The 26,055-nt window shown below is 34.7% G+C and overlaps 2 protein-coding genes across 7 annotated transcripts; one reads left to right on the top strand and one right to left on the bottom strand.

Moving 5' to 3' along the window:
• Positions 1–2,179: 2,179 nt before the first annotated feature.
• On the bottom strand, positions 2,180–3,681 carry LOC7463159 (uncharacterized). 2 transcript variants are annotated; one of them, XM_024594642.2, is made up of 2 exons: positions 3,214–3,681; positions 2,180–2,726 (listed from the first exon to the last, which is right to left on the bottom strand). In XM_024594642.2, exons 1-2 carry the CDS (start codon positions 3,509–3,511, stop codon positions 2,710–2,712), a joined length of 315 nt encoding a protein of 104 aa, XP_024450410.1. In that variant the 5' UTR covers positions 3,512–3,681; the 3' UTR covers positions 2,180–2,709. The 2 variants fall into 2 exon arrangements, with proteins under 2 accessions (XP_024450410.1, XP_002300992.1); XM_002300956.4 differs by having other exon boundaries at positions 2,180–2,568; positions 3,214–3,673.
• A 1,460-nt stretch (positions 3,682–5,141) lies between these two features.
• On the top strand, positions 5,142–24,175 carry LOC7463158 (sister chromatid cohesion protein PDS5 homolog B). 5 transcript variants are annotated; one of them, XR_002980433.2, is made up of 30 exons: positions 5,142–5,455; positions 5,992–6,219; positions 6,417–6,598; positions 7,251–7,371; positions 7,910–8,131; positions 8,386–8,602; positions 8,682–8,827; positions 8,919–9,076; positions 9,161–9,310; positions 9,381–9,429; positions 9,757–9,945; positions 10,735–10,908; positions 11,586–11,725; positions 12,866–12,992; positions 14,115–14,255; positions 14,403–14,471; positions 15,440–15,576; positions 16,289–16,406; positions 17,036–17,170; positions 17,276–17,472; positions 17,556–17,703; positions 17,794–17,934; positions 18,012–18,098; positions 18,187–18,654; positions 19,597–19,677; positions 20,475–20,524; positions 20,842–20,951; positions 21,266–21,344; positions 22,727–22,800; positions 23,647–23,789. XR_002980433.2 is itself a non-coding variant. In XM_052450592.1 (29 exons), exons 1-29 carry the CDS (start codon positions 5,360–5,362, stop codon positions 23,677–23,679), a joined length of 4,182 nt encoding a protein of 1,393 aa, XP_052306552.1. In that variant the 5' UTR covers positions 5,144–5,359; the 3' UTR covers positions 23,680–24,175. The 5 variants fall into 5 exon arrangements, 4 of the variants coding, with proteins under 4 accessions (XP_052306552.1, XP_052306551.1, XP_024451185.2 ...); XM_052450592.1 differs by lacking the exon at positions 21,266–21,344 and having other exon boundaries at positions 5,144–5,455; positions 20,478–20,524; positions 20,845–20,951; positions 23,647–24,175; XM_052450591.1 differs by lacking the exon at positions 21,266–21,344 and having other exon boundaries at positions 5,144–5,455; positions 20,845–20,951; positions 23,647–24,175.
• Positions 24,176–26,055: the final 1,880 nt, after the last annotated feature.

Here is a 26,055-nt window from a genome sequence, read left to right as displayed (position 1 = left end):
TAGAATAAAAACCATAAAATCACTTTATATACATATATACACACACGATTCACACAAACAATAAGTAATTTCATTAACTAAACAAAAACAAATACTTAATTTTTTTTTATAAAGATTCTAAGGTTAATCTCGATAATTTACTGTGCAATTATATATGAAATGCTAAAAATACCCCAAGTAATAGTAATATATCATATTGCTTCTTAGAATAAAAACATCATTATATTATGCTACAAAATGTGTAAAGAACAACTTGTTCCCAATTAATCTAGCAATGCCAAGTTAACCCCGTGAGAATATGAAATACTTAAAAACAATAATTTTAAGTTTTGTCAAGAAAAGCATAGACGCCATAATAATATTCTGATTGTCAGTGTTATTAGTCTAAAACCACAATATGACTTTTAGTTGTTTTTTTTTTTTTTTTGTAATTTACTCGAAAAATCCCAGGAAGACTAACATCCAAGTGGAAAAAGACCAACCTCTAAAACTCAACGCGACAGCAGGCTGTTCATCTGCCCGGGACGTCCTGTACCATTCTTTCAACCATTTAGGCATGACGAACGAGAACCAGGGCACTCTTCAATTAGCTCAGCTAATTAACTTTTGAATTGCCATTCTCAACCAATGAACTGTGAAAACGTACGTTAAAAAAAAACGATTTTTTCTCTCTCGAAAACATAAGAATCACAGCGTTATATGCAATCGCAGATTCGCGTGGTAAGAAAGAAAGTTGGGGATTGCGTGGAAATGCAACCGTCCCATTACTCGGTTTAGACTATTAAAATGATTATTATAATTTTGATTGTTTTTTGAAATAATTTTTATTTAAAAATATATTAAAATAATATATTTTTTATTTTTTAAAATTTTATTTTTAATATCATTAAATTAAAATGATTTGAAAAAACTAAAAATTATTAATTTAAAATAACATATATATATATATATATATTAAAAAAAAACGTAAAAAAAACTCTAAAGTATTATGCTTTTAAATTTGCAATTTGATAGTACTACAGAAATTGAAAGAAAATCTTAAACAGGATAATGCTATCTATCCATCCAAAAAACTTTTTCAGTTTTTCAAATTTATGCATAATTTAAAAGTTCTCCATAATTTCTCAATACATTTTTTCCATTATTATTCAAATAAAAAACTAAACAATATATTTTTGTATAGACAAATAATTTTTAGCAATGTAAAAGATACAAAATATTTTTTTTACATTTTCATGTATCATAAATGCATTTTTTTATTGCAAATCCAATATAATTTTTTTGAGTTGAAGATAATTTTAATTTGAACAAAAAAAATTAATACTGTTGTCATGACTATTACAGATTCTGGTTTTGATATTTTTTATAAAAAAAATTGTTATAGTTTTGATGTATTTTTACGAGAAAAAATTGTTTCCGACAAACATGTTTTTAATTTTTTTACTAGAAAAGAAAACTGAAGAAAATGAAAAATGGAAAAGAAAAATATCTTTCTATTTCTTAACACACCCTTCAAATATCAACCAGACACGAGAAACGATAGAAAGTAAACTCCTATCTAAATAATTCACTGCAACAAAAGCTCGCATAGTTTTTAAACCAGCTTGATGATGCTTCAAGTCACGGGTTTTAACCGGATTATCTTTGATGGACTCTTATTTTTTTATAAAGTAAAATAATATTATTTTTGTTAAAAATAAATAAATAATCAATAAATTACAACTAGATTTTTATCTAAATTTTACTGAGCCAACTCAGGTTTTTGACCAAATCACCCGGGTTTTTACCTCCTCCGTCTGACCAATCCAGATTTTAGAACTATGGGAGGAAGAATAACATGCAAGTAAAAATAATTGCTTGGTTGATATAGAAAAGGTCTCATGCAGGAGACAAACACTGAACAAGCATGTTTGAACCTCAAAACATCACTGGTCTCGATCCCCCAAACAAACGGATCCTCTTGACTTAGAATAGCTAAAGAGCTGTTCTTTTTAAAGACCCGGACAATCCAGAAACAAATTCGTCTAAATTCATGAATAAAGGCGCTTGAGTTCTGCACATTTCGGTATAACTTAAAAGGAAATATTGCATATTATTTGTTATGTGCTGTGGCGTGTTTCAGCAGTTAATCTACAAATGCAACAACAACGTAACAAAATATAGTTTAATAGGCACCAGATTAAAATCAAGAAACAGTACCAGTACCGGTTATTTATCTCTTGCAATGATGGTTTTAACATAAACGAAAGAAAGAGAGCATAACAAGGCTAGAATGTCCCCAATCAGCACCTTGGCAGCTTCTTTCTTTTTGTCACCGCAAAATTCTCGTTGGTCTCAACTCAAAAATGGAATTCATTCATCATTCTTGCTTACAAGAGAATGCACAGAACCACTCACAGTTCTACCAACATTTTGATCCACGTGCTAGCTAGAGTATGGAATTTATCCCATTGACTCCCATGAGTGCCCCAATGTCCAGCAATATTTGCAACTTTAAGAACTAGGAAAAACAGAGTTAGATTACAAGTTTAGATGCAGATGATTTTGCTTCTTCCTTCACAGCATCTCCTGCCAAAACCAATAAGTAATCAGAGAAGAAATTATCCAACAAACGGAAGACTCCACGTAGGCATAGATAGAGTGCACCTGTCAATTCATCCAAGGAGATGCTATCCTACAACTTGCACACAGTGACACTAAAATTTACTCTCAACACACTGCACTGGCTACAGTAAACAGGGAGATGGTTACATCTAGTGAAAAACTTTGAAAACGCTCTATTGCATAATGCGGATCCCAAATTGATAGGTTCGAGGGAGTTTATCTATGACGAGGGGTTCCTGATGCTATACAGTTTAATTTCACTGAAGCTATCAACATAAGAAACAAAGTTCGAAGGAATCATTAAAACCACGTTTTTGCATTGTATTAGACCCTTAGCAATGATCGTCAGACAATTACGAGATTTCTATTAATCTCTCCATCACCTGTAAATCCCTCTCGGAAGTGATACGAACCCCCAAATTATATTCTCCAACCCTAATTCTACAAAACCCTAAATTACGTACTGTTTACATTGTTGGGATTGTGTCATTATTTGTAAACTTCTCATTTCCACTATTCTTTAAACCCTAAAACACAAAATCAAAATCAACACGAATTAAGCTATGGAGGCACGTGGAAGGATATGCACTGATTTGTAAAAGAAAGTACCAGTTTGTGGCGGTGGTGCCTCGCCGTAGATGGCCCTGAGTCTGGCAACAGTGACCAAATCGGAGTCGGTCTCAGCTTCGGAGAAGAGCTGTTGCTTCCAGTCCCACATGGTCTTTTTCATGGCTTTGTTCGATTTAACTAGCGAGTCCTTCTCGGCCTTTAAAGCTTCTATGTTATTTTGTTGGTTCGCGGATCGCGCAGCTAGCACCAGGAAGGATCCTACAAGGCACACGTTTATCACTGTGTTGTTGTTTGCGGCTTTTGTTGCTGCGGCTACCAGTCTGTTCGCGAACTCCATTCCTGTGAGGAGGTCTGGGCAGAGAGATAGACTGGCAGTTCTGGGTTTTGGGGTTGAAAATGGTGAAAGAGAGGTTACCTAGGTTTGGGTCATCGAAGCCCAAAGTTAGACAGGGGAGGAGGACAAAAGAAACGAGAGCAGCAGGAGAGGAGATGGTAAACAATGAGCTGTGGGCTTTCAGCCCAAATAGATGGTCAACTTGGGCATAAAAATGCAAACCCGGGTTTAAAGGGAAAATAAAAAAAACAAAGAAAGAAAACGCACGCAAGGGAAGCAAATTACAAAAAGGGAAAGGAACGTGGATGAATAGCATGTTTTGCATTGAGGTTAAATTTATTTTTTGTTATTTTTTGTTATTTTAACATAATTTTTTATATACTTTAATCATTTTAATATATTAATATTAAAAATAATTTTTTTTATATATATGTTAACTTGCTTGACAAACACTTTTAAAATATTATATGAATCCCAACAAGTTCATTTCCAATCTTACGACACTCTTTAATCACTAAAATAAAAATTCAATTGAATTTGAAAAACCTGTGAACTCCAATCTATTTTTTTTCTCAATGCATTCAACTAGCAACACTGCCTTCAATGAACACCCTTCACGGAAACAAAATTGATTGACAACCCTTTCTGAGGTTGGGACGTGGCTGACTCTGTCTCCCTCTCTCTTTCTATTCTTTTTCAATGAGTTTTTCTAACATCTTTTAATACCCAAAAAAAAATATTTAAGATAAAAATATAAAATTTTAAAATATCATGGACCAAAAATGCAAAAAGAAAAATTTGATGGAACCAAGTAAAGTTTCTCGCGTCTTTGGAATACTGCAACGAAAAAAATGCTTTGTTTTTCTTTTATATTAATTTTGGTATGTTGTTTTGTTTTTTTAAGAATAGTAATCTAAATTCCCTTTTAAAATCGACCACTTACCTGATGTTAGAATATTCCATGACATTACACCCATGTAATAGCATGTAAATCAATATATATATATATATATATATATATATATATATATAAACACGACAACATAACCTAAGAGACCACATTTAATAGCATGTAAATGCATTCAACGTTAGAATATCTGTTGACATTCAACATGCATAAGAACATGTAAATCAAAATAAATCCCAAAAATAAAACATAAAAAGCATAACTTACAATGACCAAAAAAAAAAAAAAGTTTAATAGCCCAGGAGAAAACAAATAAAAAATCAAGAGATCAGGAAAAAAAAATGCATATTAAACAATGACAATTTTTTTTTTAAAAATCCATAACAAGATGGAGATTTATACACATTTTACTATTTACTTGATAGTGCAATTACCAGTTTACATTTTTTATAATTTCAATGTACTCGGACACGTTCCACTAAAAATAACTTTTGATGCCAGCCGCAGCCGCAACAGCAGCAGCAGCACCAGCAGACCCAAACACCTTCATAAGTGCATGTTAAGCAATGACATAAATTAAAACGACTGAGTATACCAATTCAATAATTTTTACTTAAAAAAAATCTTCAACCTTTTGTTTCTGTTATCGTGTTGCCGACCTGGCACTATCCTAGCCCCCTCCCAAGAATAACCTACAGCCCCTTAACCGTTTGATCTCATGCCCGCCTACTATACGGAAATCTCAACGCGTGAAATCCACGCGACGCATAGGCGGGATCGTACCCGCTTGAAACCTCTCCTTCCATCTCTAGAAACACGCTTTTCGCATTTGGGCAGATGCCAGTCCCAAACCAACAACAACAAAAAAAATTCCCTCCTCTCGCTTTACCCTCACTCTCTTTCCACTAAAAAAATCTTCAAATCCTCTCTTCTCCAGCTATTCAATGGACGAATCTCCGCTTCAACTCGTTTCCGAAATCGGCGACCATCTCGGTCGACACGCTCGGCCCAACAAGGACTTCCTTGTCAAATCGCTCCGTGTATGCGTATTTTTCCTTTATTTTCACGAAAAATAATTCCTCGCAATAACACAAAAACCCTTGGTTTTGTACTGACTCGATTTTGTTCACTGTAGGCGTTTATTCAACTGTTTTTAGTAATTCACTTTAGAGAATTCGGGCTTGCTTCCAGTTTCTCTAAATATTTCGAATTCGCCTTTTCTTCATGTTTTTATTTTTTGAAAAAGTTGAAATAACGTGTGAGTTTTCTCACATATATTATTTATTTACCCGTTAATACTAGTATTGTTACGGAATCGGGATCGATTAATTTATACCTTTTATTTTTTTTCTATTTAATAATCACTAGCTGGTTTCTCCAAGAAAATAATGCTGATATGTAATTATTATTTTTTGTCTATTTTGAAAATTTCCGGTACTGAATCAAATCTGATTTCGATTTTCTTTTTAATTTTTGAAAGTAACGTGTAATATATGAGATTTTCTCTGCACATCATTATATATTTATTTGTCAAGGTTGTTTAGATTTGGTTAATTTTAATAATTTTTATTTGTAGCAAGCTGCAAATGCTTTGTCACAAATTGAACAGCCTTTGGAAACTTTTAAAAAGGCAGAAGCTACAAAGAAGTTAGAAGCTGCTATAAAGCCCCTGAGGAAGTCTATTCTGAAGCACTATCTTATTAAGCATACTGACAAAGAAGTCAAACTTTTGGTGGCAATCTGTGTCAGTGAAGTGTTTCGGGTCTTGGCACCGGAGCCTCCTTTCGAGGACAAATATCTGAGGGTAATGAGACTCTTTCCATGCTCATACTTGTGTTTTTAGCATGTTATCTCAATTTCTGGATGCTCTTCTTTACGTGCATCTGTGTGCTTGTGAATAGAAGTAACATGCATCTGCATGTTTGCAACTGTGCTGACATCTCTTCAGAATATTGATAAATAATGACTGCGACTGACATTGATCCGGTTTTCTTTTCGAAGGATATATTTATACTTTTTCTCAACATGTTCAAGGAGCTCAGTGATACTGCTAGCCCACACTTTCTGAGGAGAGTTAAAGTATTGGAAACTGTGGCACGTTGTAAATGTTGTGTGATCATGCTGGATGTTGACTGCCACGATCTTGTTCTTGAAATGTTCAAAATTTTTTTCTCTTCTGTGAGGTTAGAATGCTCTCTCTTTTCTCTTTTCTCGGTTTTTTTTTCTGTGTATTTGTTAATTCAGTCAACGTAATTGAAAATAGCGTGCTTGATTTATTCTCTATGGTTTTCTTGATGTTTTCTTTTTCCTCTTTTTTTCTCCCATTTGGATCTTAACTATGTGCTGTGAAGCAAACTTGGTTGACTAAAGCTGAAGATGTTGAAACTCTCAATTAAAGTTACATAGTACAGCACCTCTTTGTAATGAATACTTATTGATAGTGTCACCTCAGAGCCTAGACACTTAGCTCCTGCTAATATCATACTCTCCGTGTTTAACTAGATTAAGTATATGAAATCAAATTTTCTTTCCTGCACTGATCTCGTTACCAATATATATACTCACTGTCTTTTTAACCTGGGTCCTTTGCTCATCAACTTCCAGTCAATACTTACGGTATGACCATTTGTGGATATTTTTTCTTTTATTGTAAAAATTTGATCAACCATTGAGTTTTGGAGGGAGATGAAGTCATATAATTGAGGTTACTTGTTGTTTGCATGTAGCTCAGGTACTTTCTTTGGTTTTATGATAATATGTTTCGGCTGTTTGCTGTTTTCCTTGCCTTTATTGCTAATGCAGCACTATTCATGGCACTGTATTCTGCCTTTGTAGGGAACATCACCAGCAGTCTTTGATTGATGAGATTCTGTCTATAATGAAACATGTTTTAAACGAGGAGGCTTCTCAAGCACTTTTGGATGTGATTTTGCTGAATCTTATAAAGGAAGGAAAGGTTAGTATTTGTACAATATCTTGTTTTGGTTCATGCAGCGATTATTTCTCGTGACAAACTTGTTAAATGTCAAATTAGATTTTAGACCAGTGATTTTTGCTTGTACAGTGGACAAATGCATGAAATTTATATGTTAGATCTAACTTGACCAGTTCTTTCTTTTTGGGTTTTGAATGTCTTTGACGGGCATTTCTTGAATGGAGCAAGTAGTCCAACCGTGTAAAAATTCATGCCTGAAATCTTGCCAAGGGTTCGTGATTCATGGCTGAAATATATAAATTACTATGACAGGAAATCTATTTGTTATGCCTTAAGTATGGCTTAAATTCGTGGACCTCTTCTTGCACTAGCTTGAGGCTTTGGGTTGGATGTTTGAACATGCAGTATTTGCTCTCTTGACTAGGCCTATCAGTTACTGGTTTGGTAGTAAACTGTCTAGCTCTAACATTTGGATTCATCTGAAATCCTTTCTGCTTTGGGCCAATTCCTGATGCTTGACTTCATCATCCCCCCTTCCGCTTCTGTTTTTTCCCCACAGGCTGCAACTCCTGCTGCATCTCAGCTTGCTGCATCTGTCATCCAAACTTGTGAAGAAAAGCTTGAACCATTTGTTTGTGGGTTTTTAACATCTTGTTTCTTAGACAGAGATGCTGTTGAGAGTGAGCTTAAGGAATTTTACCACGAAATCCTTTTTAAAGTTTTCCAGTGTGCTCCTCATATGCTTCTTGGTGTCATCCCCAACTTGACTCAAGAGTTACTGGTACGACATCCTCCTCAAACTCATTTATCCTAATCTATCATAGCATTGCATCTTCTTTTTGAAGGTATATGACATCTCACTTTTATCACATGGGCTGAATATTGCGAAGTTTTTCCATGTCTTCTTAAAGGAACATTTGTTGTTTTTCCTATTACCTGCAATGTACCCTTATTTGTTCTGTTTCTTTTCCTCTTTTCTTTTGGAAAGTTATCCTCTGATCTTCATTAAAATAAACTTTGAATTCTATTGTCTAGACAGATCAGGTTGATGTCCGAATAAAAGCTGTTAATTTAATTGGAAAGCTCTTGGCACTACCCGAGCATCATGCTGTACAGAAATATCAGAGTCTTTTTGTAGAGTTCAAAAATAGATTCTCTGATAAATCAGCAGAAGTTAGACTTAGTGTTTTGCAGTGTGCTAAAGCATGCTACATAGCCAATCCCTCTGGGAATGTATCACGTGAAATACTTAGTAAGTGATTCAGCAAGTGAGTTTACTTGTCAATAAATAGGGTCTTTGAAATCTAACCTGTCTCATGTCAATGAATCAGCTGTTCTTGAAGGTCGATTGCTGGACTTTGATGATAGAGTGCGAACACAGGCTGCTGTTGTTGCCTGTGATCTTGCCAGGACTAACCTGAGGTTTTTTCCACCCGAACTAATATCAAAAGTTTCTGAAAGACTTCGGGATAAGAAGGTAATTCTTCTTCAGAAGTTTCTGCTCACTTGAACGAAAGCTGTCTACTTATGTGGGAAAAAATCTGGTCTAACTCATACTTACTGTGCAGATATCTGTCAGAAAGAAGGCTTTGGAGAAGTTGATGGAGGTATATCGAGATTATTGTATCATGTGTTCTGAAGGCCTCATGACAGCAAGTGATCACTTTGAACAGATTCCTTGTAAAGTCTTGATGCTTTCCTATGATAAAGATTGTAAGGATTTCAGGTTTGATCCTTCACTTCTTTTGACTAATTAATCCACCAATCTAAATTATGTTATTGGATGTAATATTTTATCTATATTCTCCAGGCCCCAAAACATGGAGCTTGTTATTGCAGAGGATTTATTTCCTGTCTTTCTTCCTGTCGAGGAAAGGACAAGGCACTGGATCCAATTGTTCTCTCTTTTCACTTCTTCTCACGTGAAGGCACTGATATCTATATTATCTCAGAAGGGAAGGTATTGATAATGAGTGCTACTGTAATTAGGATAGAAATGGCTGTTTTTTACCACGTGTCTTTGTTTTCAGGCTGCAGACTGAAATGCAAATTTATTTGGCACAACGGAAGAAAGAGAAGGTATAAACTAGAGCATTGTGGCTGATACTAAGAAGCTTTTGACAATTTAACTTGCTTGTCCATTTTGATGAAACTTTAGTAGATCAAGTGTCTGAAACTTTCATGCATATCGGATTAACGTGATTGATATAAAGTGCACATATGCATGCAAAAAGTTTTTTTGTACTTCTCACTTTTTGACCTGAGTTTTTTGTATGAATGGCTAGAGTATGACTTTTATTATTTGACTTTTGTTAAATGTCAGAGTGCTCAGTAGCACAGCTTCATGCATTTTTGTTTATTGATTCTTGGCTGTGATAAATGTTTTTTTATAAATACATATTGCAGGACAGCAGTTCAGAAGAAATGGAGAGGAGAATAAAAAATTCATTTGTGAAAATGTCAGCATCCTTTCCAGATCCTTTGAAGGCAGAAGAGTGCTTCCATAAATTGAACCAGATGAAAGATAGCAAGATTTTCATTGCACTGGAGCAATTATTGGATGATCGAACAATTAAAAGTGCCCAGCAAACTAGAGTGTGTAGTTCACTTCTCTTCCTTCTCTGGTGTAATTGAAAGAAAATATCAATCACAATACAACTTATGTCCTGCCTTATTTATTATTACCGTCAACTATCTTTCTGTATTGTTGTCACGTGCTGTAAATGCTTCTATTGATTTGCTAAAACAAAGGATCTTAGTGAGCTGGGTCAATTTTATAGTGGTTGTCTTGAATTCTTTGCATCTTCATCTTAAAATGTTCCATACTATGCGAGAATCAAATTTTGCTTCTTGCTAGAGACTTCGAGGTGAAACTTAGTCAGGTTTCAGGTCAACCGTGTCATGTTATAAACTAGAAAATATTTGCTCCAGTTACAGAAGCCCAATACACTCGATCTTATTCTCAATTTTGCTAAAATAATTTGAAAGGCACTCATTTTTTCTTTAAGCTTCACACCTATCTTATCAGCACTACTGGACCAGACAGGGTGCACTTTACGGATTCTTGCTGCTCTGTACTTTACTTCCTTTGCCGCCATGATTTCCAGTTTTTACATTGTTGTAACTTTCTAGTCCTATTGTATGATGAGCGACTGTTTTTTGTGTGTTTATGTGCTCATCTTACTACTGTTTTCTTCTATGGTTTGAGAGTTCTATGCTAATGGAGGTGAGTGTCTTTAATTTGATGGATGTGTCATTTTCCTTTAATAAGTCCTATTCATGAGCTTACTTCAATCTTTTTTATTTGTGAAAATATATAACGTGCTTCCCTTCCTATTTTAAATATTACCTAATTTATTGTATATTACACGCTCTTTTTCTCAGGATAAATTTCTGAAAATGATAGGAGACAAGCATCCACATTTTGAGTTTCTACAATTACTCTCCTCAAAATGCTCATTTAACATATTCAGCTCAGAGCATGTTCAATGTATTTTAGATCATATCTCCAGCAGTGGTTTTGAACAACATCTCAAGGCCTCTGCTAAATTGCTTCTGGTAAGGGTAATTGCTTTTTAGATATGTATAAAGCTCCCTTTTTCCTCTTTTTTTTTTCAAGTGGTGATGAAATGGCATTAAAATGCTCTGTTGGGATATGAGATCCAAAAATTAGACAAAACTGATGGCAAATTCTTGCCCACTGGACTGTGAACTCTTCCAAAATTTACAATGGTTGGAAATAATCAAGTTTCTTGATGAAAACAAAATTTGTTCTAAATGGTTTTTTCTCAAATTTTATAGGTGGCTGCGCGGGATTGCAAAATGTTTTTCACTCCTTTAGATTAGAACACCTCGACTTTGAGATTTAAATATTTGAATTTTATTTAAGTGGTTGTCAATGTTCAGGCAATCTTCTGAATGATTGTTAAGCTAAGATGATATCACTTCAGGCTACTAGCTTGTCACACACTAGCATTTTAGTCCCTACTTCAACAGAAGCTTCAGAGTTATTTGGTGCATCAATATGCATTTTTCTTTACAGTGGTGGTAGCAGCCTTGGAATAGGATATGATTTGTGGAAGCAGTTGGCATATATTTTAATTTTAGAGCTTCTTTAAGTGTTATAATAGCAATGTAATGATGCTCAAATGAGAGCTTCTTTATCATATAAATTTGCATTTTCCTTTACTGAAAATCCAGTTCAATCAATATAACTGACACATTGCGTAATATAGGCTATTATCAGTGTTTACCCCTCTTTTATGCGGGGTTTGGAAGAGCAGTTTCAATTGCTGTTAGAAGAAAACAATTCAATTAATGATACGCTGGTTGAAGTCTTGGCCAAAGCAGGCCCTCATATTAAAGCCAAATTCAGGTAACTTCACTATGCTTTATGATGATATTGGGACTACATTTCATTTTGTAAGCAAATGTAACTTTCCATCTGTTCAAAATCTGGATCAGATTATATGTGGTCTATGCTGATTATATTCTTCATGCTTAATCCAAGTGAATGTGTTTGAGGGAGGTGTTAGTTATTACTAGTTGGTATAATAGTGAATGACTTAGGTTGTTTCATAATGATTTAAAAATAATATTAATTTGAAGCAAAGAAAAATAAAAAAATTTTAAAATTTTTTCTAAAACATTTTTGAAACACAAAAACTTGAATGTTATTTCATTCAATGTTGTCAATATGCATTGAGGTGCTTGCCTAGGCACTCCAAGCGAGGCAAGGCGAGACCCCAAAGCACAATTTAACTAGGCGTTGCCTAGGCACTTGCCTGGAGTGCAAGCATCGTCGGGCGCTGAAGCAAAACACCTAGTCAAAATATATGTTCCTTCTCCCTTTTTTTAATTGGTATGTGTTTTGATCAATTTGTCTATATTCTTTCTATGCACCACCAAAAATAATTTAAGTGTATATTTGTAAAATTAAAGAGTAGGGTTTAAGAAGAAAAAAAAAGTTGGAGGCACATTTGGCAGCCACGCTTTTCCAAAGAATTAGGTACATCTTTTTGTTTGTTTTTTCTTCATTTATTTTCATTCTTCCTTTTCTTTCGGTCTCTCTCCATTTTATTTCTCCTTTACCTATCTTTTCTCTCACTTTAAATATCCATGGTGTTATGTTGCCAAAAAAATTACTTTTTTTTTAATAAAAGAACATTTTCTCAAATCTCAAGTTCATCACCTATCAAACTTCACAACTGAATTTTTTTTCTTGCCATGTTTACTTTTTCTTAAACTTCAATTTTTTTTAATGAACTTAGTTTATTTCAAACTTCACAGTATTTTGAGTTTCGCTTCGATTTTCTAATCTTAATTTATAACATATATATTTGTGATATATATATATATTATAATTTTTACATATAATTTTTTTAATTTATCGCATATTGCCTTGGTTCATTGGGGCAAGCACCTAGCACCTCAGGCATTTTACAGGCTTGGCGCCTTTTAGAGCCTTTCGCCTTTGACAATACTGATTTCATTTGACTCTTTGTTCTCCATGCAGCGAGTTTTATCCATTGTTGGAGAGAATATGCCTCAAGGGAACTCGTTTTCAGTCGAAGCATGCTGTTTCTGCAATTGCTTCATTGGTTGGTTCTTCTGATGAGTTCATTTTCTCAAAACTTTGCAAGGTGTGGACTCCCAGCTTCTCTTTATTCCTGTTTTTTGTATCCATACTTTAAGCTATTAGCTGTTGTCTCATTGCCTACTTTGAATGCCTTTTAAAAAGAAAAGATGACAAGACAATCTTGTTTGCATGATGCTGTAAGAAGATTATTTCCTTGAGTCTCGATGCCATTCTGGGGCTATTGTAACTCAATACCGAATTAGCCCAGCCCTTGTAATATGACAAGATTTCTCATGAATTATTCAATGGCTCCAGCTACCTTAGGCTAGAACAATACACAACATAAGGCGCTGTATTTTTTTTTTTTTGGGGGGGGGTTGGTTATTTCCTGGTTTCTTAGGACAAGAACTATTTATTTTTCATACAATTTGACACTGACATTCACAAAAAAAATCTTTGAACTTTCCGATGCATATTGGATCAGGTAATGGAGATTATCATATCCTATAATTTGAAATTCTTTTCTCTTATTCTGTTTTGGGACCACTTTCTTTTTTCTATATGGTGAATGCTCATGTTTGATTTCACACACTTGCAATATTGCACATGTTTACCAATTTTTGTTCATATTAGAGGGAATTTTGATTTGATTGTTAGTGTTAGGGGGGAGGGGGAGCTAGGTTTAATACCCCACCATGGAGGGATTAAATCTTAAGCACCAAAGTAGGGGCGGGGTTCTAACTTGGCCACCCTCTTGCATGGGGTGTAAACATGTTCATTTTCAAGCAAACAATAGGAATTGAACTTGTGACCTCTTGATAGAAGCCAAGAGGCCACTACCATTGAGCCAAATTGGTGCCAAGCAGGAATTCAATGTATTCCCATTACAAAGTTTTATGTCGGTGTTGATAGTTTCACTTTATATTTATTTATTGTTTGTCCTTTTAACAGTTTGGTAAGCTTCACTTCCTTAGTGAAACTTGATTGGAAGGAACAGTTTTTTATTTTTTTTCAATTTCCTCGGGGATTGAGCAACTTCAATCCTTTTTTCTTGTACATCACAAATGAATGTCTTTTGTTACAGCATGAATAATTCCTTATTGTTAGTGTTTATCTAAATGTGTAGTATTTTCTAATAAATATGCGCTTGTGTTTTGATTATCATGGCTATTTTCCATCTTCACAGGAACTTGTGGATTCTCTATATAGTGGGCTGAACACCCCAACCATATTGCAGTCCTTGGGCTGTATTGCGCAACATTCTGTTTCAGCATTTGAAGCTCAAAATCAAGAGATTAGATCATACATATTTGGAAGAATTTTTCAAGTAATATAAGCAAGATAAAATTTATCTTCATCTAATATTGTTTATCCAGAATAAAGCAGCAAAAAGAAATTTTGCATAACATCTCATGTACTGTGTGAATTTGTGTGTGGAATGTTGTGGCACTTAATGTGGATTCTTTCTTTGTAGGCGGAATCATCTGAAGATGAACATTCAGCTGACGAGACTTCTGAGTGTTGTGATTCTTGCAAGCTGAAGGTGAGCATTATGGAAGGGAAATTTCCCACAGAATTATCAGTCTAAAGTGCAAATATGACAGTGATTTTCTGTGTGAAGACTGCTTCAAACCACTAAATTTTGAACTTATTCCCTTGAGTCTTAATTGGTTTAACTGACAAACCATTAAAGTGTGAGTATCAAGCAATTTTGGGACAAGGGAGGACTGATTAGATTCCTCTGATCGCTAAACAACTTTAGTGCTAGCATATCTAATATAGATAAGAAAATTAGCGGTTGTACCAGAAGCTAAAGTTGAAATCGGAAAGAGCAACGAGTGTTGAGATGAGATTCCAAATCTTGTAGTTTGTTCAGTTTCTCTGCTCTAATGATATTGCTCCATGTTTCAAGTATTAGTTAATTGGAATTTTTTTTGTTTCATTATTAATGATGTTGGATCTTAAAATAAGTTGCCATGATATGATTGATTTTGCAAAGCTATGAAGAAGTAAAACCTCCAAGATAAATGAGTAGTTTCTTGGACACATTTAACTTGATCACTCTATCAAGTTTTTCCAAATCATTCTTGTACAGTAGTTGTGATTCTTTAACAGTGATCTTGGTCATTCTTTAACAATTATTTGGACTGATGCAGGTGGCCAAGACCATGAGTTTGATTTGCTTATCTATCATCTGCTAAGTTGTGTCTTCCTTGTACAGTAGTTGAGATGATCGTCTTTTAAATGGTTCTGTGCTATTCAAACCATCCCCTGTACAGAACTTGGGATAATCCAAAACCACTAGTTTGTTTTGCATAATTATGAGTTTGATTGGAGATAAATCAAATCATTGGTTCTTCACACCATCCTTGTACTGTAGTTGAGACAATCCAAATCCATTCTCGCGATTTGTTCGGTTGTGAGTGGTGTATCTATACTTCAAGTTTGTGAGACACTTCACAGGCTTTGTAGCATAGCCTAAAAGCTTATTTTTGAGTGTTATCCTTGCAGATTTATGCGCTGAAAGCACTTGTCAAGAGTTTTTTGCCACATCGAGGATCTCATGGCAAGCGGCATATCAATGAATTGCTAGATATTTTGTCAAAGTTGCTTCAAACAGGCTATACTTTTGATGGAATCACCTCATGGTATTCTTTGGAAAAAAATTTCATTTCAGCAATCTCAATATTTGCTATGCACACTAAAATAGATAAATATATGAAGCACATAGGTCATCATTACTCTTCCCAATGATAAACCTGTGTTTAAATGCATCAAATATTTGAGGTGTGATTTGTCATATCTATTGATACCAGTTTCTACTAATATGCATGACCAAAAGATCTATCTATTCTGCAGGCTTGAGTTTGAGATATGCGCGGAATGGACAGATCTTTTTGTCATGCTTGTTAGTATTTATATTGGTATCTATAGATATGACAAATCACACATCAAATATTTGATGCATTTAAAGTGAGGTTTGTCACCAGGAAAAGTAATGATGGCCGAAAAACATAAACATGTTTATGCACATCAGTTTTCCTTGGGTATATAATAGTTATAAATAGGTGAAATTCAGTTCCCTAAGCTTCTCCTTGTGACTGTTAACATTACTCTGAAAAATCATATTTTACTCTGATGAATACATTATAATTATCTTTATTATCAATACATCTCAATCAACACATTGTAGTAGCTTTTTGGAAACAAAATAAGGAAATGGGATCATGATTGTATAAATAAACAAAATATGGACTCTGGATGTAAATAACATACCTGTCAGTTTTCGTCCCTTGATTTATTTTTTTTCCTGATGTAAAACCTGGCTCTTAAAATGTGTTACTGGACTTTTTTGGGCAGCGAAAGCGACAAGCCTCACATCAAATTAGCTGCTGCGAAATCTGTTCTTCTGCTTTCTAGGAGATGGGATTTACATATTTCTCCAGAGATTTTTCGCTTTACAGTTTTGATGGCAAAGGTATGTGAAAGGATGAAGACAAGTTTTTGAAAGCATTTTGTCCTATGGAATTTGGGGAGCTGTTGATGCCTGCTTCATTTGCATAACATTTCCTTTAGGAGACGAAATAACATCTACTTGCACCATTTGTTTCTTTTTACTATATTGCTAAACTATCAGTGGCAAGTGCCAAGTACTTGTTTGGGGAAAGAAACTATTTGGTTTTTATGAAAATGACAAGAAAAAAACAACAGTATCTTCTGGCCTGATGATTCTGATGGGTTGAGAAAAGATCATTATGGAGTAACTTATTCTCGGATTGCTGTCTGTTGGATGTTTGTTTGGGGATATCTAGGCAACTTTTAAAATCCTTTATCAATCACTTATCTTGCAAGGCTGTTGTTGTGATCAGTAATACAGCTAGTAGGCTCAGTGACAATGAATAAACTGATCATTCAGTTCTCTTCCCAAAGCAATCAATATGTATGTGTGTTTACTTCCAAAATTTTAAATTATGAACCACCATGTATCAGGTGGATAAATCACCACAGAGATGGTATTTCTTCTTGGTTGCCCTGCTAGTATGTTTTATAAGTGAATTTGCTATCTTCCCGCAACATTTTCTTTGTTTTACTTTTATCAAACTGCAGGAACCCTGTCCCTTTGTTGGGAGATTATTCCTTGATAAAATGCATAAGCTGTTGAAGGAGCATTCTATACCGAGCAGATATGCTTGTGCTTATGCATTGGCTGCATCTGATCACTGCAAGGATCTGCAAGATGCTGTATGTTTTTGTCCCTTATTTGTGTGATTCTTATATAAATATAATGTCAAATACTATATGTTTAGTCTCACATCAAATAATGTCTGTTGATACTGTTTGCTCCAGTCATTTAAATACATCGAAGAATTTATCAAGGAATATAGCAGAAAAGCTCAAATTCGTCAAACATCTGGAGTGCAAGAAAGCTCACCTATGGATTATCCAGCATACATAGTTGTTTTCCTAATCCATGTTCTTGCACATGATGCTGGCTTCCCACCTGATGGCTGTCAAGATGAGCAAGTATATGCTCAGTTTTGCAGGTGGTTAATCTGAAGCAAACTAAGTACTCATATTCATATAATTTTAGTACCTTGATGTTACTCATAATGCTTCTCTTCTGCAGTCCCCTCTTTTGGGCCCTACAGGCATTGGTAAATGCTAGTATTGTCAATGGTGACACAGGACTTATTAATGAAGCAGCCTTGTATTTGCTCAGTATTTTTCGTGCTATAAAAAAAACTGAGGATGCTGTTGATGCTCATCAAACTCCTGTTAGTATTCTCACTTAGAGAGTGCCTCCTTTGTTCACCTTCTGATTGTTATAGTGCTATATTGATTCCAAAATATTATTATGAATGCAGAAGCTGCTCATTCTGGCAGAGATTGGGATCTCTATAGTAAATGAATTAAATCATAATGTCATTTCCTCATCACTTGCCCCCAAGCAGATTTCGCTGCCATCATCATTATATAGAATTAGTGTTGTTAAGAAGTGTGACGAGGCAGGTTTTCTTTTCTTAAGGATCTACGTTTTCTGGTGAATTAGCTTGTTATCTTCTAATTTTTTCTTGATATGCAGGGTATCTTGAAATGCCTCACTAAATTCAGTGTTGATGAAAGTTTTGTCAAAGGAGTAGTCCACATTCTCAAATCTCAAATATCTGGGGTATATATCTGGAAGGCATCTTTAACCTAATTCCCCTTTTGTTTCATATTTCTTTAATGATTTCATGTTGTATTTTTGTTTATGCTAGACTGCTACCACCACTCTTTCCAAACGTAGGAGAAAGGGTCAAGAGGTTACCATTCAGTCTTCTGATGTTGAACACAACACAAGCAACCCAGCATCACAAAAGGTTGCTAGTTTGTCATTAACGGGTACAAGAGAAAAGCAAAAAACTGCAGCTGAGGAAATTGGTTTGGGATGTAGACAAAAGCGTGCCCTTTCTCCAATTGATTCTGAATCCGTGGTATTGCAGAATGAGCGGTCTGGTATTGTCATGCACAAAGATGATGCAAGTAAAAGTTCTAAATCCAACTTGGAGAAAAAACAGCGCTTGTCATCTCGTGCTTCTGCAACCACAAAACCCTTGAAGCCTGGATCTCATGTTTCGAGTGTAGACAGAATGATTCCTTCTTTGAAAGAAAATGCTGAGGCTAGTAAAAGTATTACTCCCTCCAATTATCCCAGGGCTGAGCTTAAAGAACCTCGCAGTTTGAGGGTAAGTATGTTCTCTATCTGCATGTATGTATGTGGGTGCACATGCTTGTGTTTGTGTGTGTATTTCACTTTTAGAATTTTGGGTAGTATTTCTTCTTTTTGCACTGCTTAATAATTCATTATCAAGAATGAAGCTCACATCAGAAGATACTCAGAATACTATCTCCAGTTAATGAGGACGTCTAGTTGAAGACTTATTCTGGGACATTGTTGAGGCAATATTATATAAACAACTGATTTTTTGTCGTTTCTTGTCAGGTAGAGTGGTCGAATCCTCACAACACTAATCACAGAATAAAAATACAGATTGTGGGTTTATTGTGAAATAAAGGACAAAACAGTGTAAAGTATAAACTACCTGCCCTTATTGTTCACCAAGCAAGTCATGGGTGATCCATCAAGGAACCTGAATACATCAATATATTCCATATAAGTTCTTATACCTCTATACCATTTCAAGAGATAGATGTATTTAGAAGATAGCTAAATCTTATTTGTTGATAGATCCATGTTTATAGGAGCTTATGATCACTTTGATGGAGAGATAAAGAGAGAAAACTGTGTTAACATAAGCAGGAGACTATATATGTGGGGATATCACAAGAAAGAAGCGGTGATATCACAATTCAGAGGTAAAATGTGCAACTAAAATGGACTCCATATCAACTGTTAGATTGAAAGGAAATTAATAATTGGGAAATTGTGTATGCCATTTAGTTTGCTCATGAAAATTGAAAGATGATCCCCTATATTCATATACCCAGGTGTATATCCCCTTCAGATGAACAGTTATTTCACTATTAGTGGAAGATGTGTTTTATTTTATCATCTATGTTATTTAATGAACACTCTGTGGCTCCACTCTATCTGGCACTCTGTCTATCACATTAATTTTTTGCAGGCTATTTTTCTCTTGTAAGTTTGGTTTTCACATTGTTTGCAGATTTCTTATGACAGTGGTGACCTTATATGCTTGGATAGTGAGAGCCATGAGACTATGAGTGATAACTCCCCATTGGAAAAGGTGATAGCTAAACGCTGTGATCCCTAGTTTTGTTAACAAAGCAATTAAAAGACTCTGGCACTTTGTTAGAATTATGTGTTAACTGTATGCTGTGATCCCTAGTTTTGTTAACAAAGCAATTGAAAGACTCTGGCACTTTGTTAGAATTATGTGTTAACTGTAGTGTTGGGATGTTTGCAGTTCCTTGATATTTCAGTTTTGGTTATGAATTTGATTGACTCATGTGTTGGTGACAGCCCTAGGAAACTTGCAGAGCTGATATAAACACAACAATGAACAGAGTTTATGTGCATTCGAAACCTTGAAAACACAAAAGTGTGTTGTTTTTGTAAGCCTACTTTTACCATAAAAGGCATTATGGGTATTTTATTATAGAAGTAACATAAATTAATTGTCAACATGAATCCAAATAATTAGTTATAATTTCCAAATAGCCGGGATTAATTTAAAATTCTATTAAAAAACACAGACTAAATTATAATCTATCTCATTAAATTAGTCCTGCAAGTTTGTAGTGGTCTCATCTTCCCCTTGGAAACTCATTTTCAGGAGGCAAGATGTCAAGATATCATATCCTTTGACAGAATATCTTAAACTTAAATTTAGAGAATTATGCTTTTTGTTTCATATTCTTTTCAATTCTTTGATTCGAGTTGAGGTTTATTGTTCTTATATACCTCTGGCAGGCTACTATGTTTTCATGTTATCTCACACCATGTGTCTATTTTGACAATCAGAGCCATTTTTGATTAGATCTTTCTTTTTCCTTTTCTTTCTTGGTTTATGTTTTGCGTCAGCAGGAGACCTTGCTCACCAAGGTGTCAAACACCTTCCATCCAATTCATTGGTAAGCCATCAATAATTCCTAATGTTTTTAGCAGTGTCCAACCGTATATTTGTAGGCATATCATTCATTCTACTTGCTGAGATGATCCGTTGGTTCTTCAATTGAAAGATGATGCACATGTCTTCTCATTTTGTCATTTATGGACAGCAAAATTGGAAAGAAAATTCAGAATCTTTGATTTTAGCAGTTAATATTCTTGAGATGGTTTCAGTAGAGTTCCAATAAACTGTTTTGCGCTCTCTTAGCTCGTGTTTTCAAAATTCTCCACCCCAATTCTATTGCATTCACACCAATCCTGTTGGGTGCCCTTCTTTCAGCAGTCAAAGAGAAACTTGTAGTGCATTTGGAGATGGTACTGTGAAACCGACCAAAAGCTTAGCAAGCATGGAAAGTGGAAGGTTCTCTGAAAGAGTGACTTCTTTTCCTGGTAAACTTCTGCTATCATTGCATGTTTTTTCCTGGTTTAATGAAACATTTGTTAAAGGAATATTGAATAAATGTTAGCTTACAGCAAGAAGTACTCATAGTTTGCACCGTCTTACTTCCAGTCTTGAACTGTTTCCTTTTTCAGATTTCCTCAAATATCGATTAATATAAGGTTTGGTTGTCTAGTGACGATAATGCACAGATTAAAAATAGTATCAAATATCACAATTTCTATTTCTGAAGCAATAACTTTGTAAATAATAGCCTTTTCATTTGAGTACAATCGCCATTCCTGGCTGCTTCTCTAGGCATTAGTTTCTGTAGATGCTTCTGCAATTGAGAGATGATTCAATGCCTGCTCCCGCTCCCTCATTACATTAATGCAGGTTCAAAGGTGAGAGGAGGCAACAGTACACTGGGAGTATTTCTATAATTCCTTCAAATAATTTGGTTGAGAGGAAATGTTTCTTTGAGTCATGTATTTGAAAGTGTTGTCATCATTCAACAATTAGTAATATGAACTGCTAAAAATTCTGCACCAATTGGTTAGATTATTAGAATATCATAAGCTGCCCTTAATAAAGTTTTATGAACCACGAAGGGAATTCTTATAGAAACAGAATACTCAATCCCTAGATTTGGGGCACTCGTTATGAAACAAAGACTTTTTTGAGAAGTATATGGTGGCTCATGGCTTCTTGAAATGCTGGTTTAGATTAAACTGACTTGGGATTGAACCCTGAACAATATGTTAATGCATCTTTTAGATTTAAAAGATGTTAACAATATTAAAAAAAAGTACATCATTGATTTCCATCATATAACAAGAACTTTGAGAAAATGGAGCTCTTGAAGCTACTGCATTCATCTGTAAGGTTTTATTTGTTTCTAAATAGTGCTTAGCTGAAAATAACAGTTTGAAAGCTATATTCTGCATTTCATAATTCCTTGCATGTAACAAGCATGTAGCAACAGGCCCGTCAAATTGGTGCCTAACTTGGATGCTTGGCGCTTAGGACACAAATTGTAAAACCCCGATCGAAATACTTTAAAAAAAAGAAGGGGGGAGAGAGATAGGTAAGTATAGTTAAGTAAGAAATTAACCAAGGGCTAAACTATAAACATATATGAAAGTGTGGGTCGTTACACAAATCCTCTGTTTGAAAGTTTTTATTTGTTTGGAGTCCTTTTTATGGCCTCTCATAATGTTATTACATGACACATGAAATATGACTTTTGGGTTATGAATCAGAGTTCATTACATTGGGGACTGAAGAGATCTTAATGCATCATGCTTTAATAGTAAGAAATGTTTTCCATGGTTCCCCAATGTCATTTTTGACCTTTTATTTTCAGTTATCCATCAAATAAAGTATTTATATTCATCTTCCCATAATGGAGATGTTGCATCTAATGACGTGATTGGTCTGTTGTTGCAATTGGTGAAATAATTGGTCGGCCCTTTAGAAATTTTAACACTCATGTTTCTGTATTTACCTGATCACCAAATTTAACTTTATGCCCAAGCTCTCAAATAGATGCCGCCACCTCCCATGTCAAGCTGTGTGAAACTTGACATCCCTGTTCAGCTTTGGTGGCATATTAGAACACCTCAAGCGTGCACGATCTGCCTTGCAGACAAACCTGTGTCTGCCTTTGGGTGAAATTTGTTGCTCATTTAAGTTAATGAATTGTCAGAAGCTGCACTACAAGTGTCCTTCACGAAGTTATTCTGGTGCTCTTATGAATGTTAAAAGAACTGTTTTTTTGGTGCAGCTAAGGGAAAGAAAGGACAGAAAGTTCTCTTGGACATATCAGCATCAGAAATCATTGATGAAAATGAAGATTGTGTAAGCCTGACTTGCTTTACCTTCATTTAATATAGCATGTTCTGAAAGTTACCATAAAGTAGGATTTGCAGACTGCTTTCTGATGAAAAACTGAGCATGACTCTCTACAAACCCAGACCATGAAAATGTTTATAGTAATGTTTTATATTTTTGTCTAACCTAAAGTGGACAATATTTTTTTGAATTAAATATCCTAAAATGACACAATCCTTTGTTCTTAAATTATCGAGTGGAGTTTTCTAGTAATATTTTATTTGTGAGTTAGAATAAGGTTAATTTGCTGAGAATAAATTTCTGAATATAAGAATCTCACTATAAGGCATTAACAAACTTACCAGTGAATATAAAAATCAATCCCTTACCCTTATGGTGGCTATATCTCAATTTGGCAAAGTTAACGTCATATCTGTTGTTTTAAATTGAATTCATATTTCATGTTGAGGGATACTGCACCTTGTTCCTTTCTTTCTTTTTAGCAACACTGCATTTCTTAATGGGGGTTGGATCTGCACTTTTTCTGCTTTTAAGCCTGTCACGTTGTTCAAAATCTGGAAAATTGATATGTTGTTCATTCTCTTATTTGTTTGCTTTTTTGCAACAAATAAGTTGTAGTTGATTAGGGCGTGTTTGGCATTGCGGCCAAAACGCTGTTTGTCCAAAATTTGATATTTTTTGTGCTTGAAATTATTATTTTTTGGTGTTTTTAGATCGTTTTAATATGCTAATGTCAAAAATAAATTTTAAAAATAAAAAACATTATTTTAGTGCATTTCCGAGTTAAAATCACTTTAAAACGCAACTTCTTCTACACTCCCAAACAGTCACTTACAGTGTTGCTTCTTTCAGATTGCCAGAAGAACAAGGCGAAAGAAAGTCTAAGTTACAAATGGGCCGTTCGTGTTCAGAATTAGATCTGTAAGTTTAAAACCTATAACAATTTGGATGAATTACCCCGGGACTCTTGATGAATGCCAGTCTTCTCCATATCATCGAGGAAGCGTGCAAGTCATGTCTCATAGTTTTTCTCCCTTCTATTCCTCGTCATTGATCTAGTAATTATAGAATTTGAGATCAGGTCCTACCCTCACTCCCTTTGCCGGAGAATAACCTTGGCAAGGTCCAAAAAAATGCCCGAGAATCAATGCTGTATATAATTTCTAAATGTACTTTTTTATCCATTTCTAACAAATAGGAGTACGAATTAGAGAAAAGTGTCACTGAACATGTTTTTCTCGCCATGGAGGCAGAATCTGTACCAAGGAATTATGATTGGTATACAAATTAAAACTACTTGCTGAGAGAAGGAATGCCTGTTTAAATTCTTGATGTAATTAGTTCATAAAATAATTTGGTTTCTTGAGGGTTCATTTTTTTACGGGTGGTGGCATGATTGGGCTTCGTGTTGGGCGTAATGCTGTCTCGCACAATTTCTTGTTCATTGCTAATAGTCTTAGGGCAAACCTTAAAATGGCTACCAAATATGTAGATATTTTCAATTTTCCTTTCAAAGTTTTGTATCAATCTTATTCCCAAAGTTACCAGAATTCTGAATTACGTCTTTCCCTGCATATTTCATTATTCATCTAAATTGTAGATTTTTTTTTGCAAGAAACTACATCATTGACCCTAATCCAATAGTTGATAGCTTTTTCTGGTTTGCCCTAGCTCTTGCTAGGTCCTAAATTCTCTAAATCAATTTGACTTGGATGTTCGGTGAGCTATTGAAGAGAATGTTTATTCCTTTACTTCACTGCACTATGTTCCATAATATTATTGTCAAAACATTAGCTTGTCAATTTCAGATGGAAACATGCGCTTCCAAGTCCCTTGAAAATTTATCGCCTTATAAGGTTTAGATGGAAAAACATTGATTACTGATCCGAACATATGGCTGGATATGCTTGCAAATCCGTACCTTTTGGGGTTAACATCCTCGGTTTAACCACTTTCTAATTTCAAGCATCATTTTTTTTTTAATGGTTCCTGCAAATTCTTCTCATTGGAAATGGTTCTATTGCCGCTTCTTGAAATGGTTGTAAACAAGTGGATGTCTAGCTGGAATACATGTTTCAGGTTCCCTTTCGAATTAGTTTGTTATAATATTTACATCATGTTTTTTTTTTATTACCTTGAAATATAATAAATATGTTTGGTTAGGCTTAACTTTGACGTAAATAATAAAAATGTTACAAATTTGAGCCAAAATCTTAGTTTAATCACAATCGAAAGTTAAGATTTTCAACTCATTAATTTAAACTTTATAATTATTACCCTGATTTTAAAAAGTTGTGACAGAGCTATCTTTTTTTATCAAACATCTAATTTAACTCTATCATGAGTTATTCCATGAGAGATTTTTTAAAAAAATTTTGATTCAATTCGAAAGTCATTTATTGTAAATCATGTCAAATGGGTCGTCAGTGCTTTTACACGAGTCATTGATGACTATTTTCAAATAAATTATCATCAATATTACTATCTGTTCATACAGAACATCCATTTAATTTCCCTTTCAACAGTTTCTCTGTTTTGTGTTTTTGGCAATGGAGTTGAGGGGGGTGATGGGTGAAAGTAGTAAAGCCAGGGGTACTTGAATTTTAAAAAAAGCTTCTTGAGGAAGGTTTTAAATTCATGGAACTAATACTTTTTTTAGCATTAATTACAGTGATGTTGTTTGTAGAAATCGGTCTCCTTGGCATTACTGGTGACAAACCGAAATGATAATTGAGGATATTTATTTCTTCAGTCGTCCTCTCCGCTGAACTAGCACTCAAGAGTACCTCGAGACTAGATATATATGTGCAATTTTTTGTACCAAATGCGCATGAGCAATTCTATTTTTTCCTTTTTCTGGTATAGAGGACAGTTTACATCAAAACAGAAACTAAGGTCCCAGAGGAACTAAACTGAGAGCATCATTATGGAGATCCTCCAACGAGAATTTGTTTCCACAGGATAAGGAAGCGTAACAAAGTCAAAACCAGCCTTAGTTGTATAGCATCCAGTGTTCCCAAGCTAATGTATCCTCTGTTGAGAAGACTTTAGCAAGAGGAATAGCAAGCAAAGAATCTCCAACATCCACAGGCAAAGGTGCGCGGAGAAAGGATAAATCCCGTGAGACAGCATCAGAGATAATGTCAGCTACCAATAGACTCCTGCCACCAACATCCATAGAAGGCACTAAATAAGCAAGTGGACATGAAGAAGACAACCACCTATCAAGCACGAGCAATTTTAATTCTCTTGTGAAATAAA

The sequence above is a fragment of the Populus trichocarpa genome, chromosome 2, assembly GCF_000002775.5.
Source record: "Populus trichocarpa isolate Nisqually-1 chromosome 2, P.trichocarpa_v4.1, whole genome shotgun sequence".
Classification (NCBI taxonomy): Eukaryota; Viridiplantae; Streptophyta; class Magnoliopsida; order Malpighiales; family Salicaceae; genus Populus; species Populus trichocarpa.
This window is presented reverse-complemented; position numbering and strand designations above follow the sequence as displayed.

Excerpts from the sequence above, each read along its gene's own strand:
- LOC7463158 (XM_024595417.2), top strand. The coding sequence starts at position 5,360 with ATGGACGAATCTCCGCTTCAACTCGTTTCCGAAATCGGCGACCATCTC. Across the intron at positions 15,577-16,288 it reads TTTGATGGAATCACCTCATG|CGAAAGCGACAAGCCTCACA; the intron begins GTATTCTTTGGA and ends TTTTTTGGGCAG. Across the intron at positions 20,952-22,726 it reads AAGAGTGACTTCTTTTCCTG|CTAAGGGAAAGAAAGGACAG; the intron begins GTAAACTTCTGC and ends TTTTTGGTGCAG.
- LOC7463159 (XM_002300956.4), bottom strand. The coding sequence starts at position 3,511 with ATGGAGTTCGCGAACAGACTGGTAGCCGCAGCAACAAAAGCCGCAAAC. Across the intron at positions 2,569-3,213 it reads GGCACCACCGCCACAAACTG|GAGATGCTGTGAAGGAAGAA; the intron begins GTACTTTCTTTT and ends TGGTTTTGGCAG.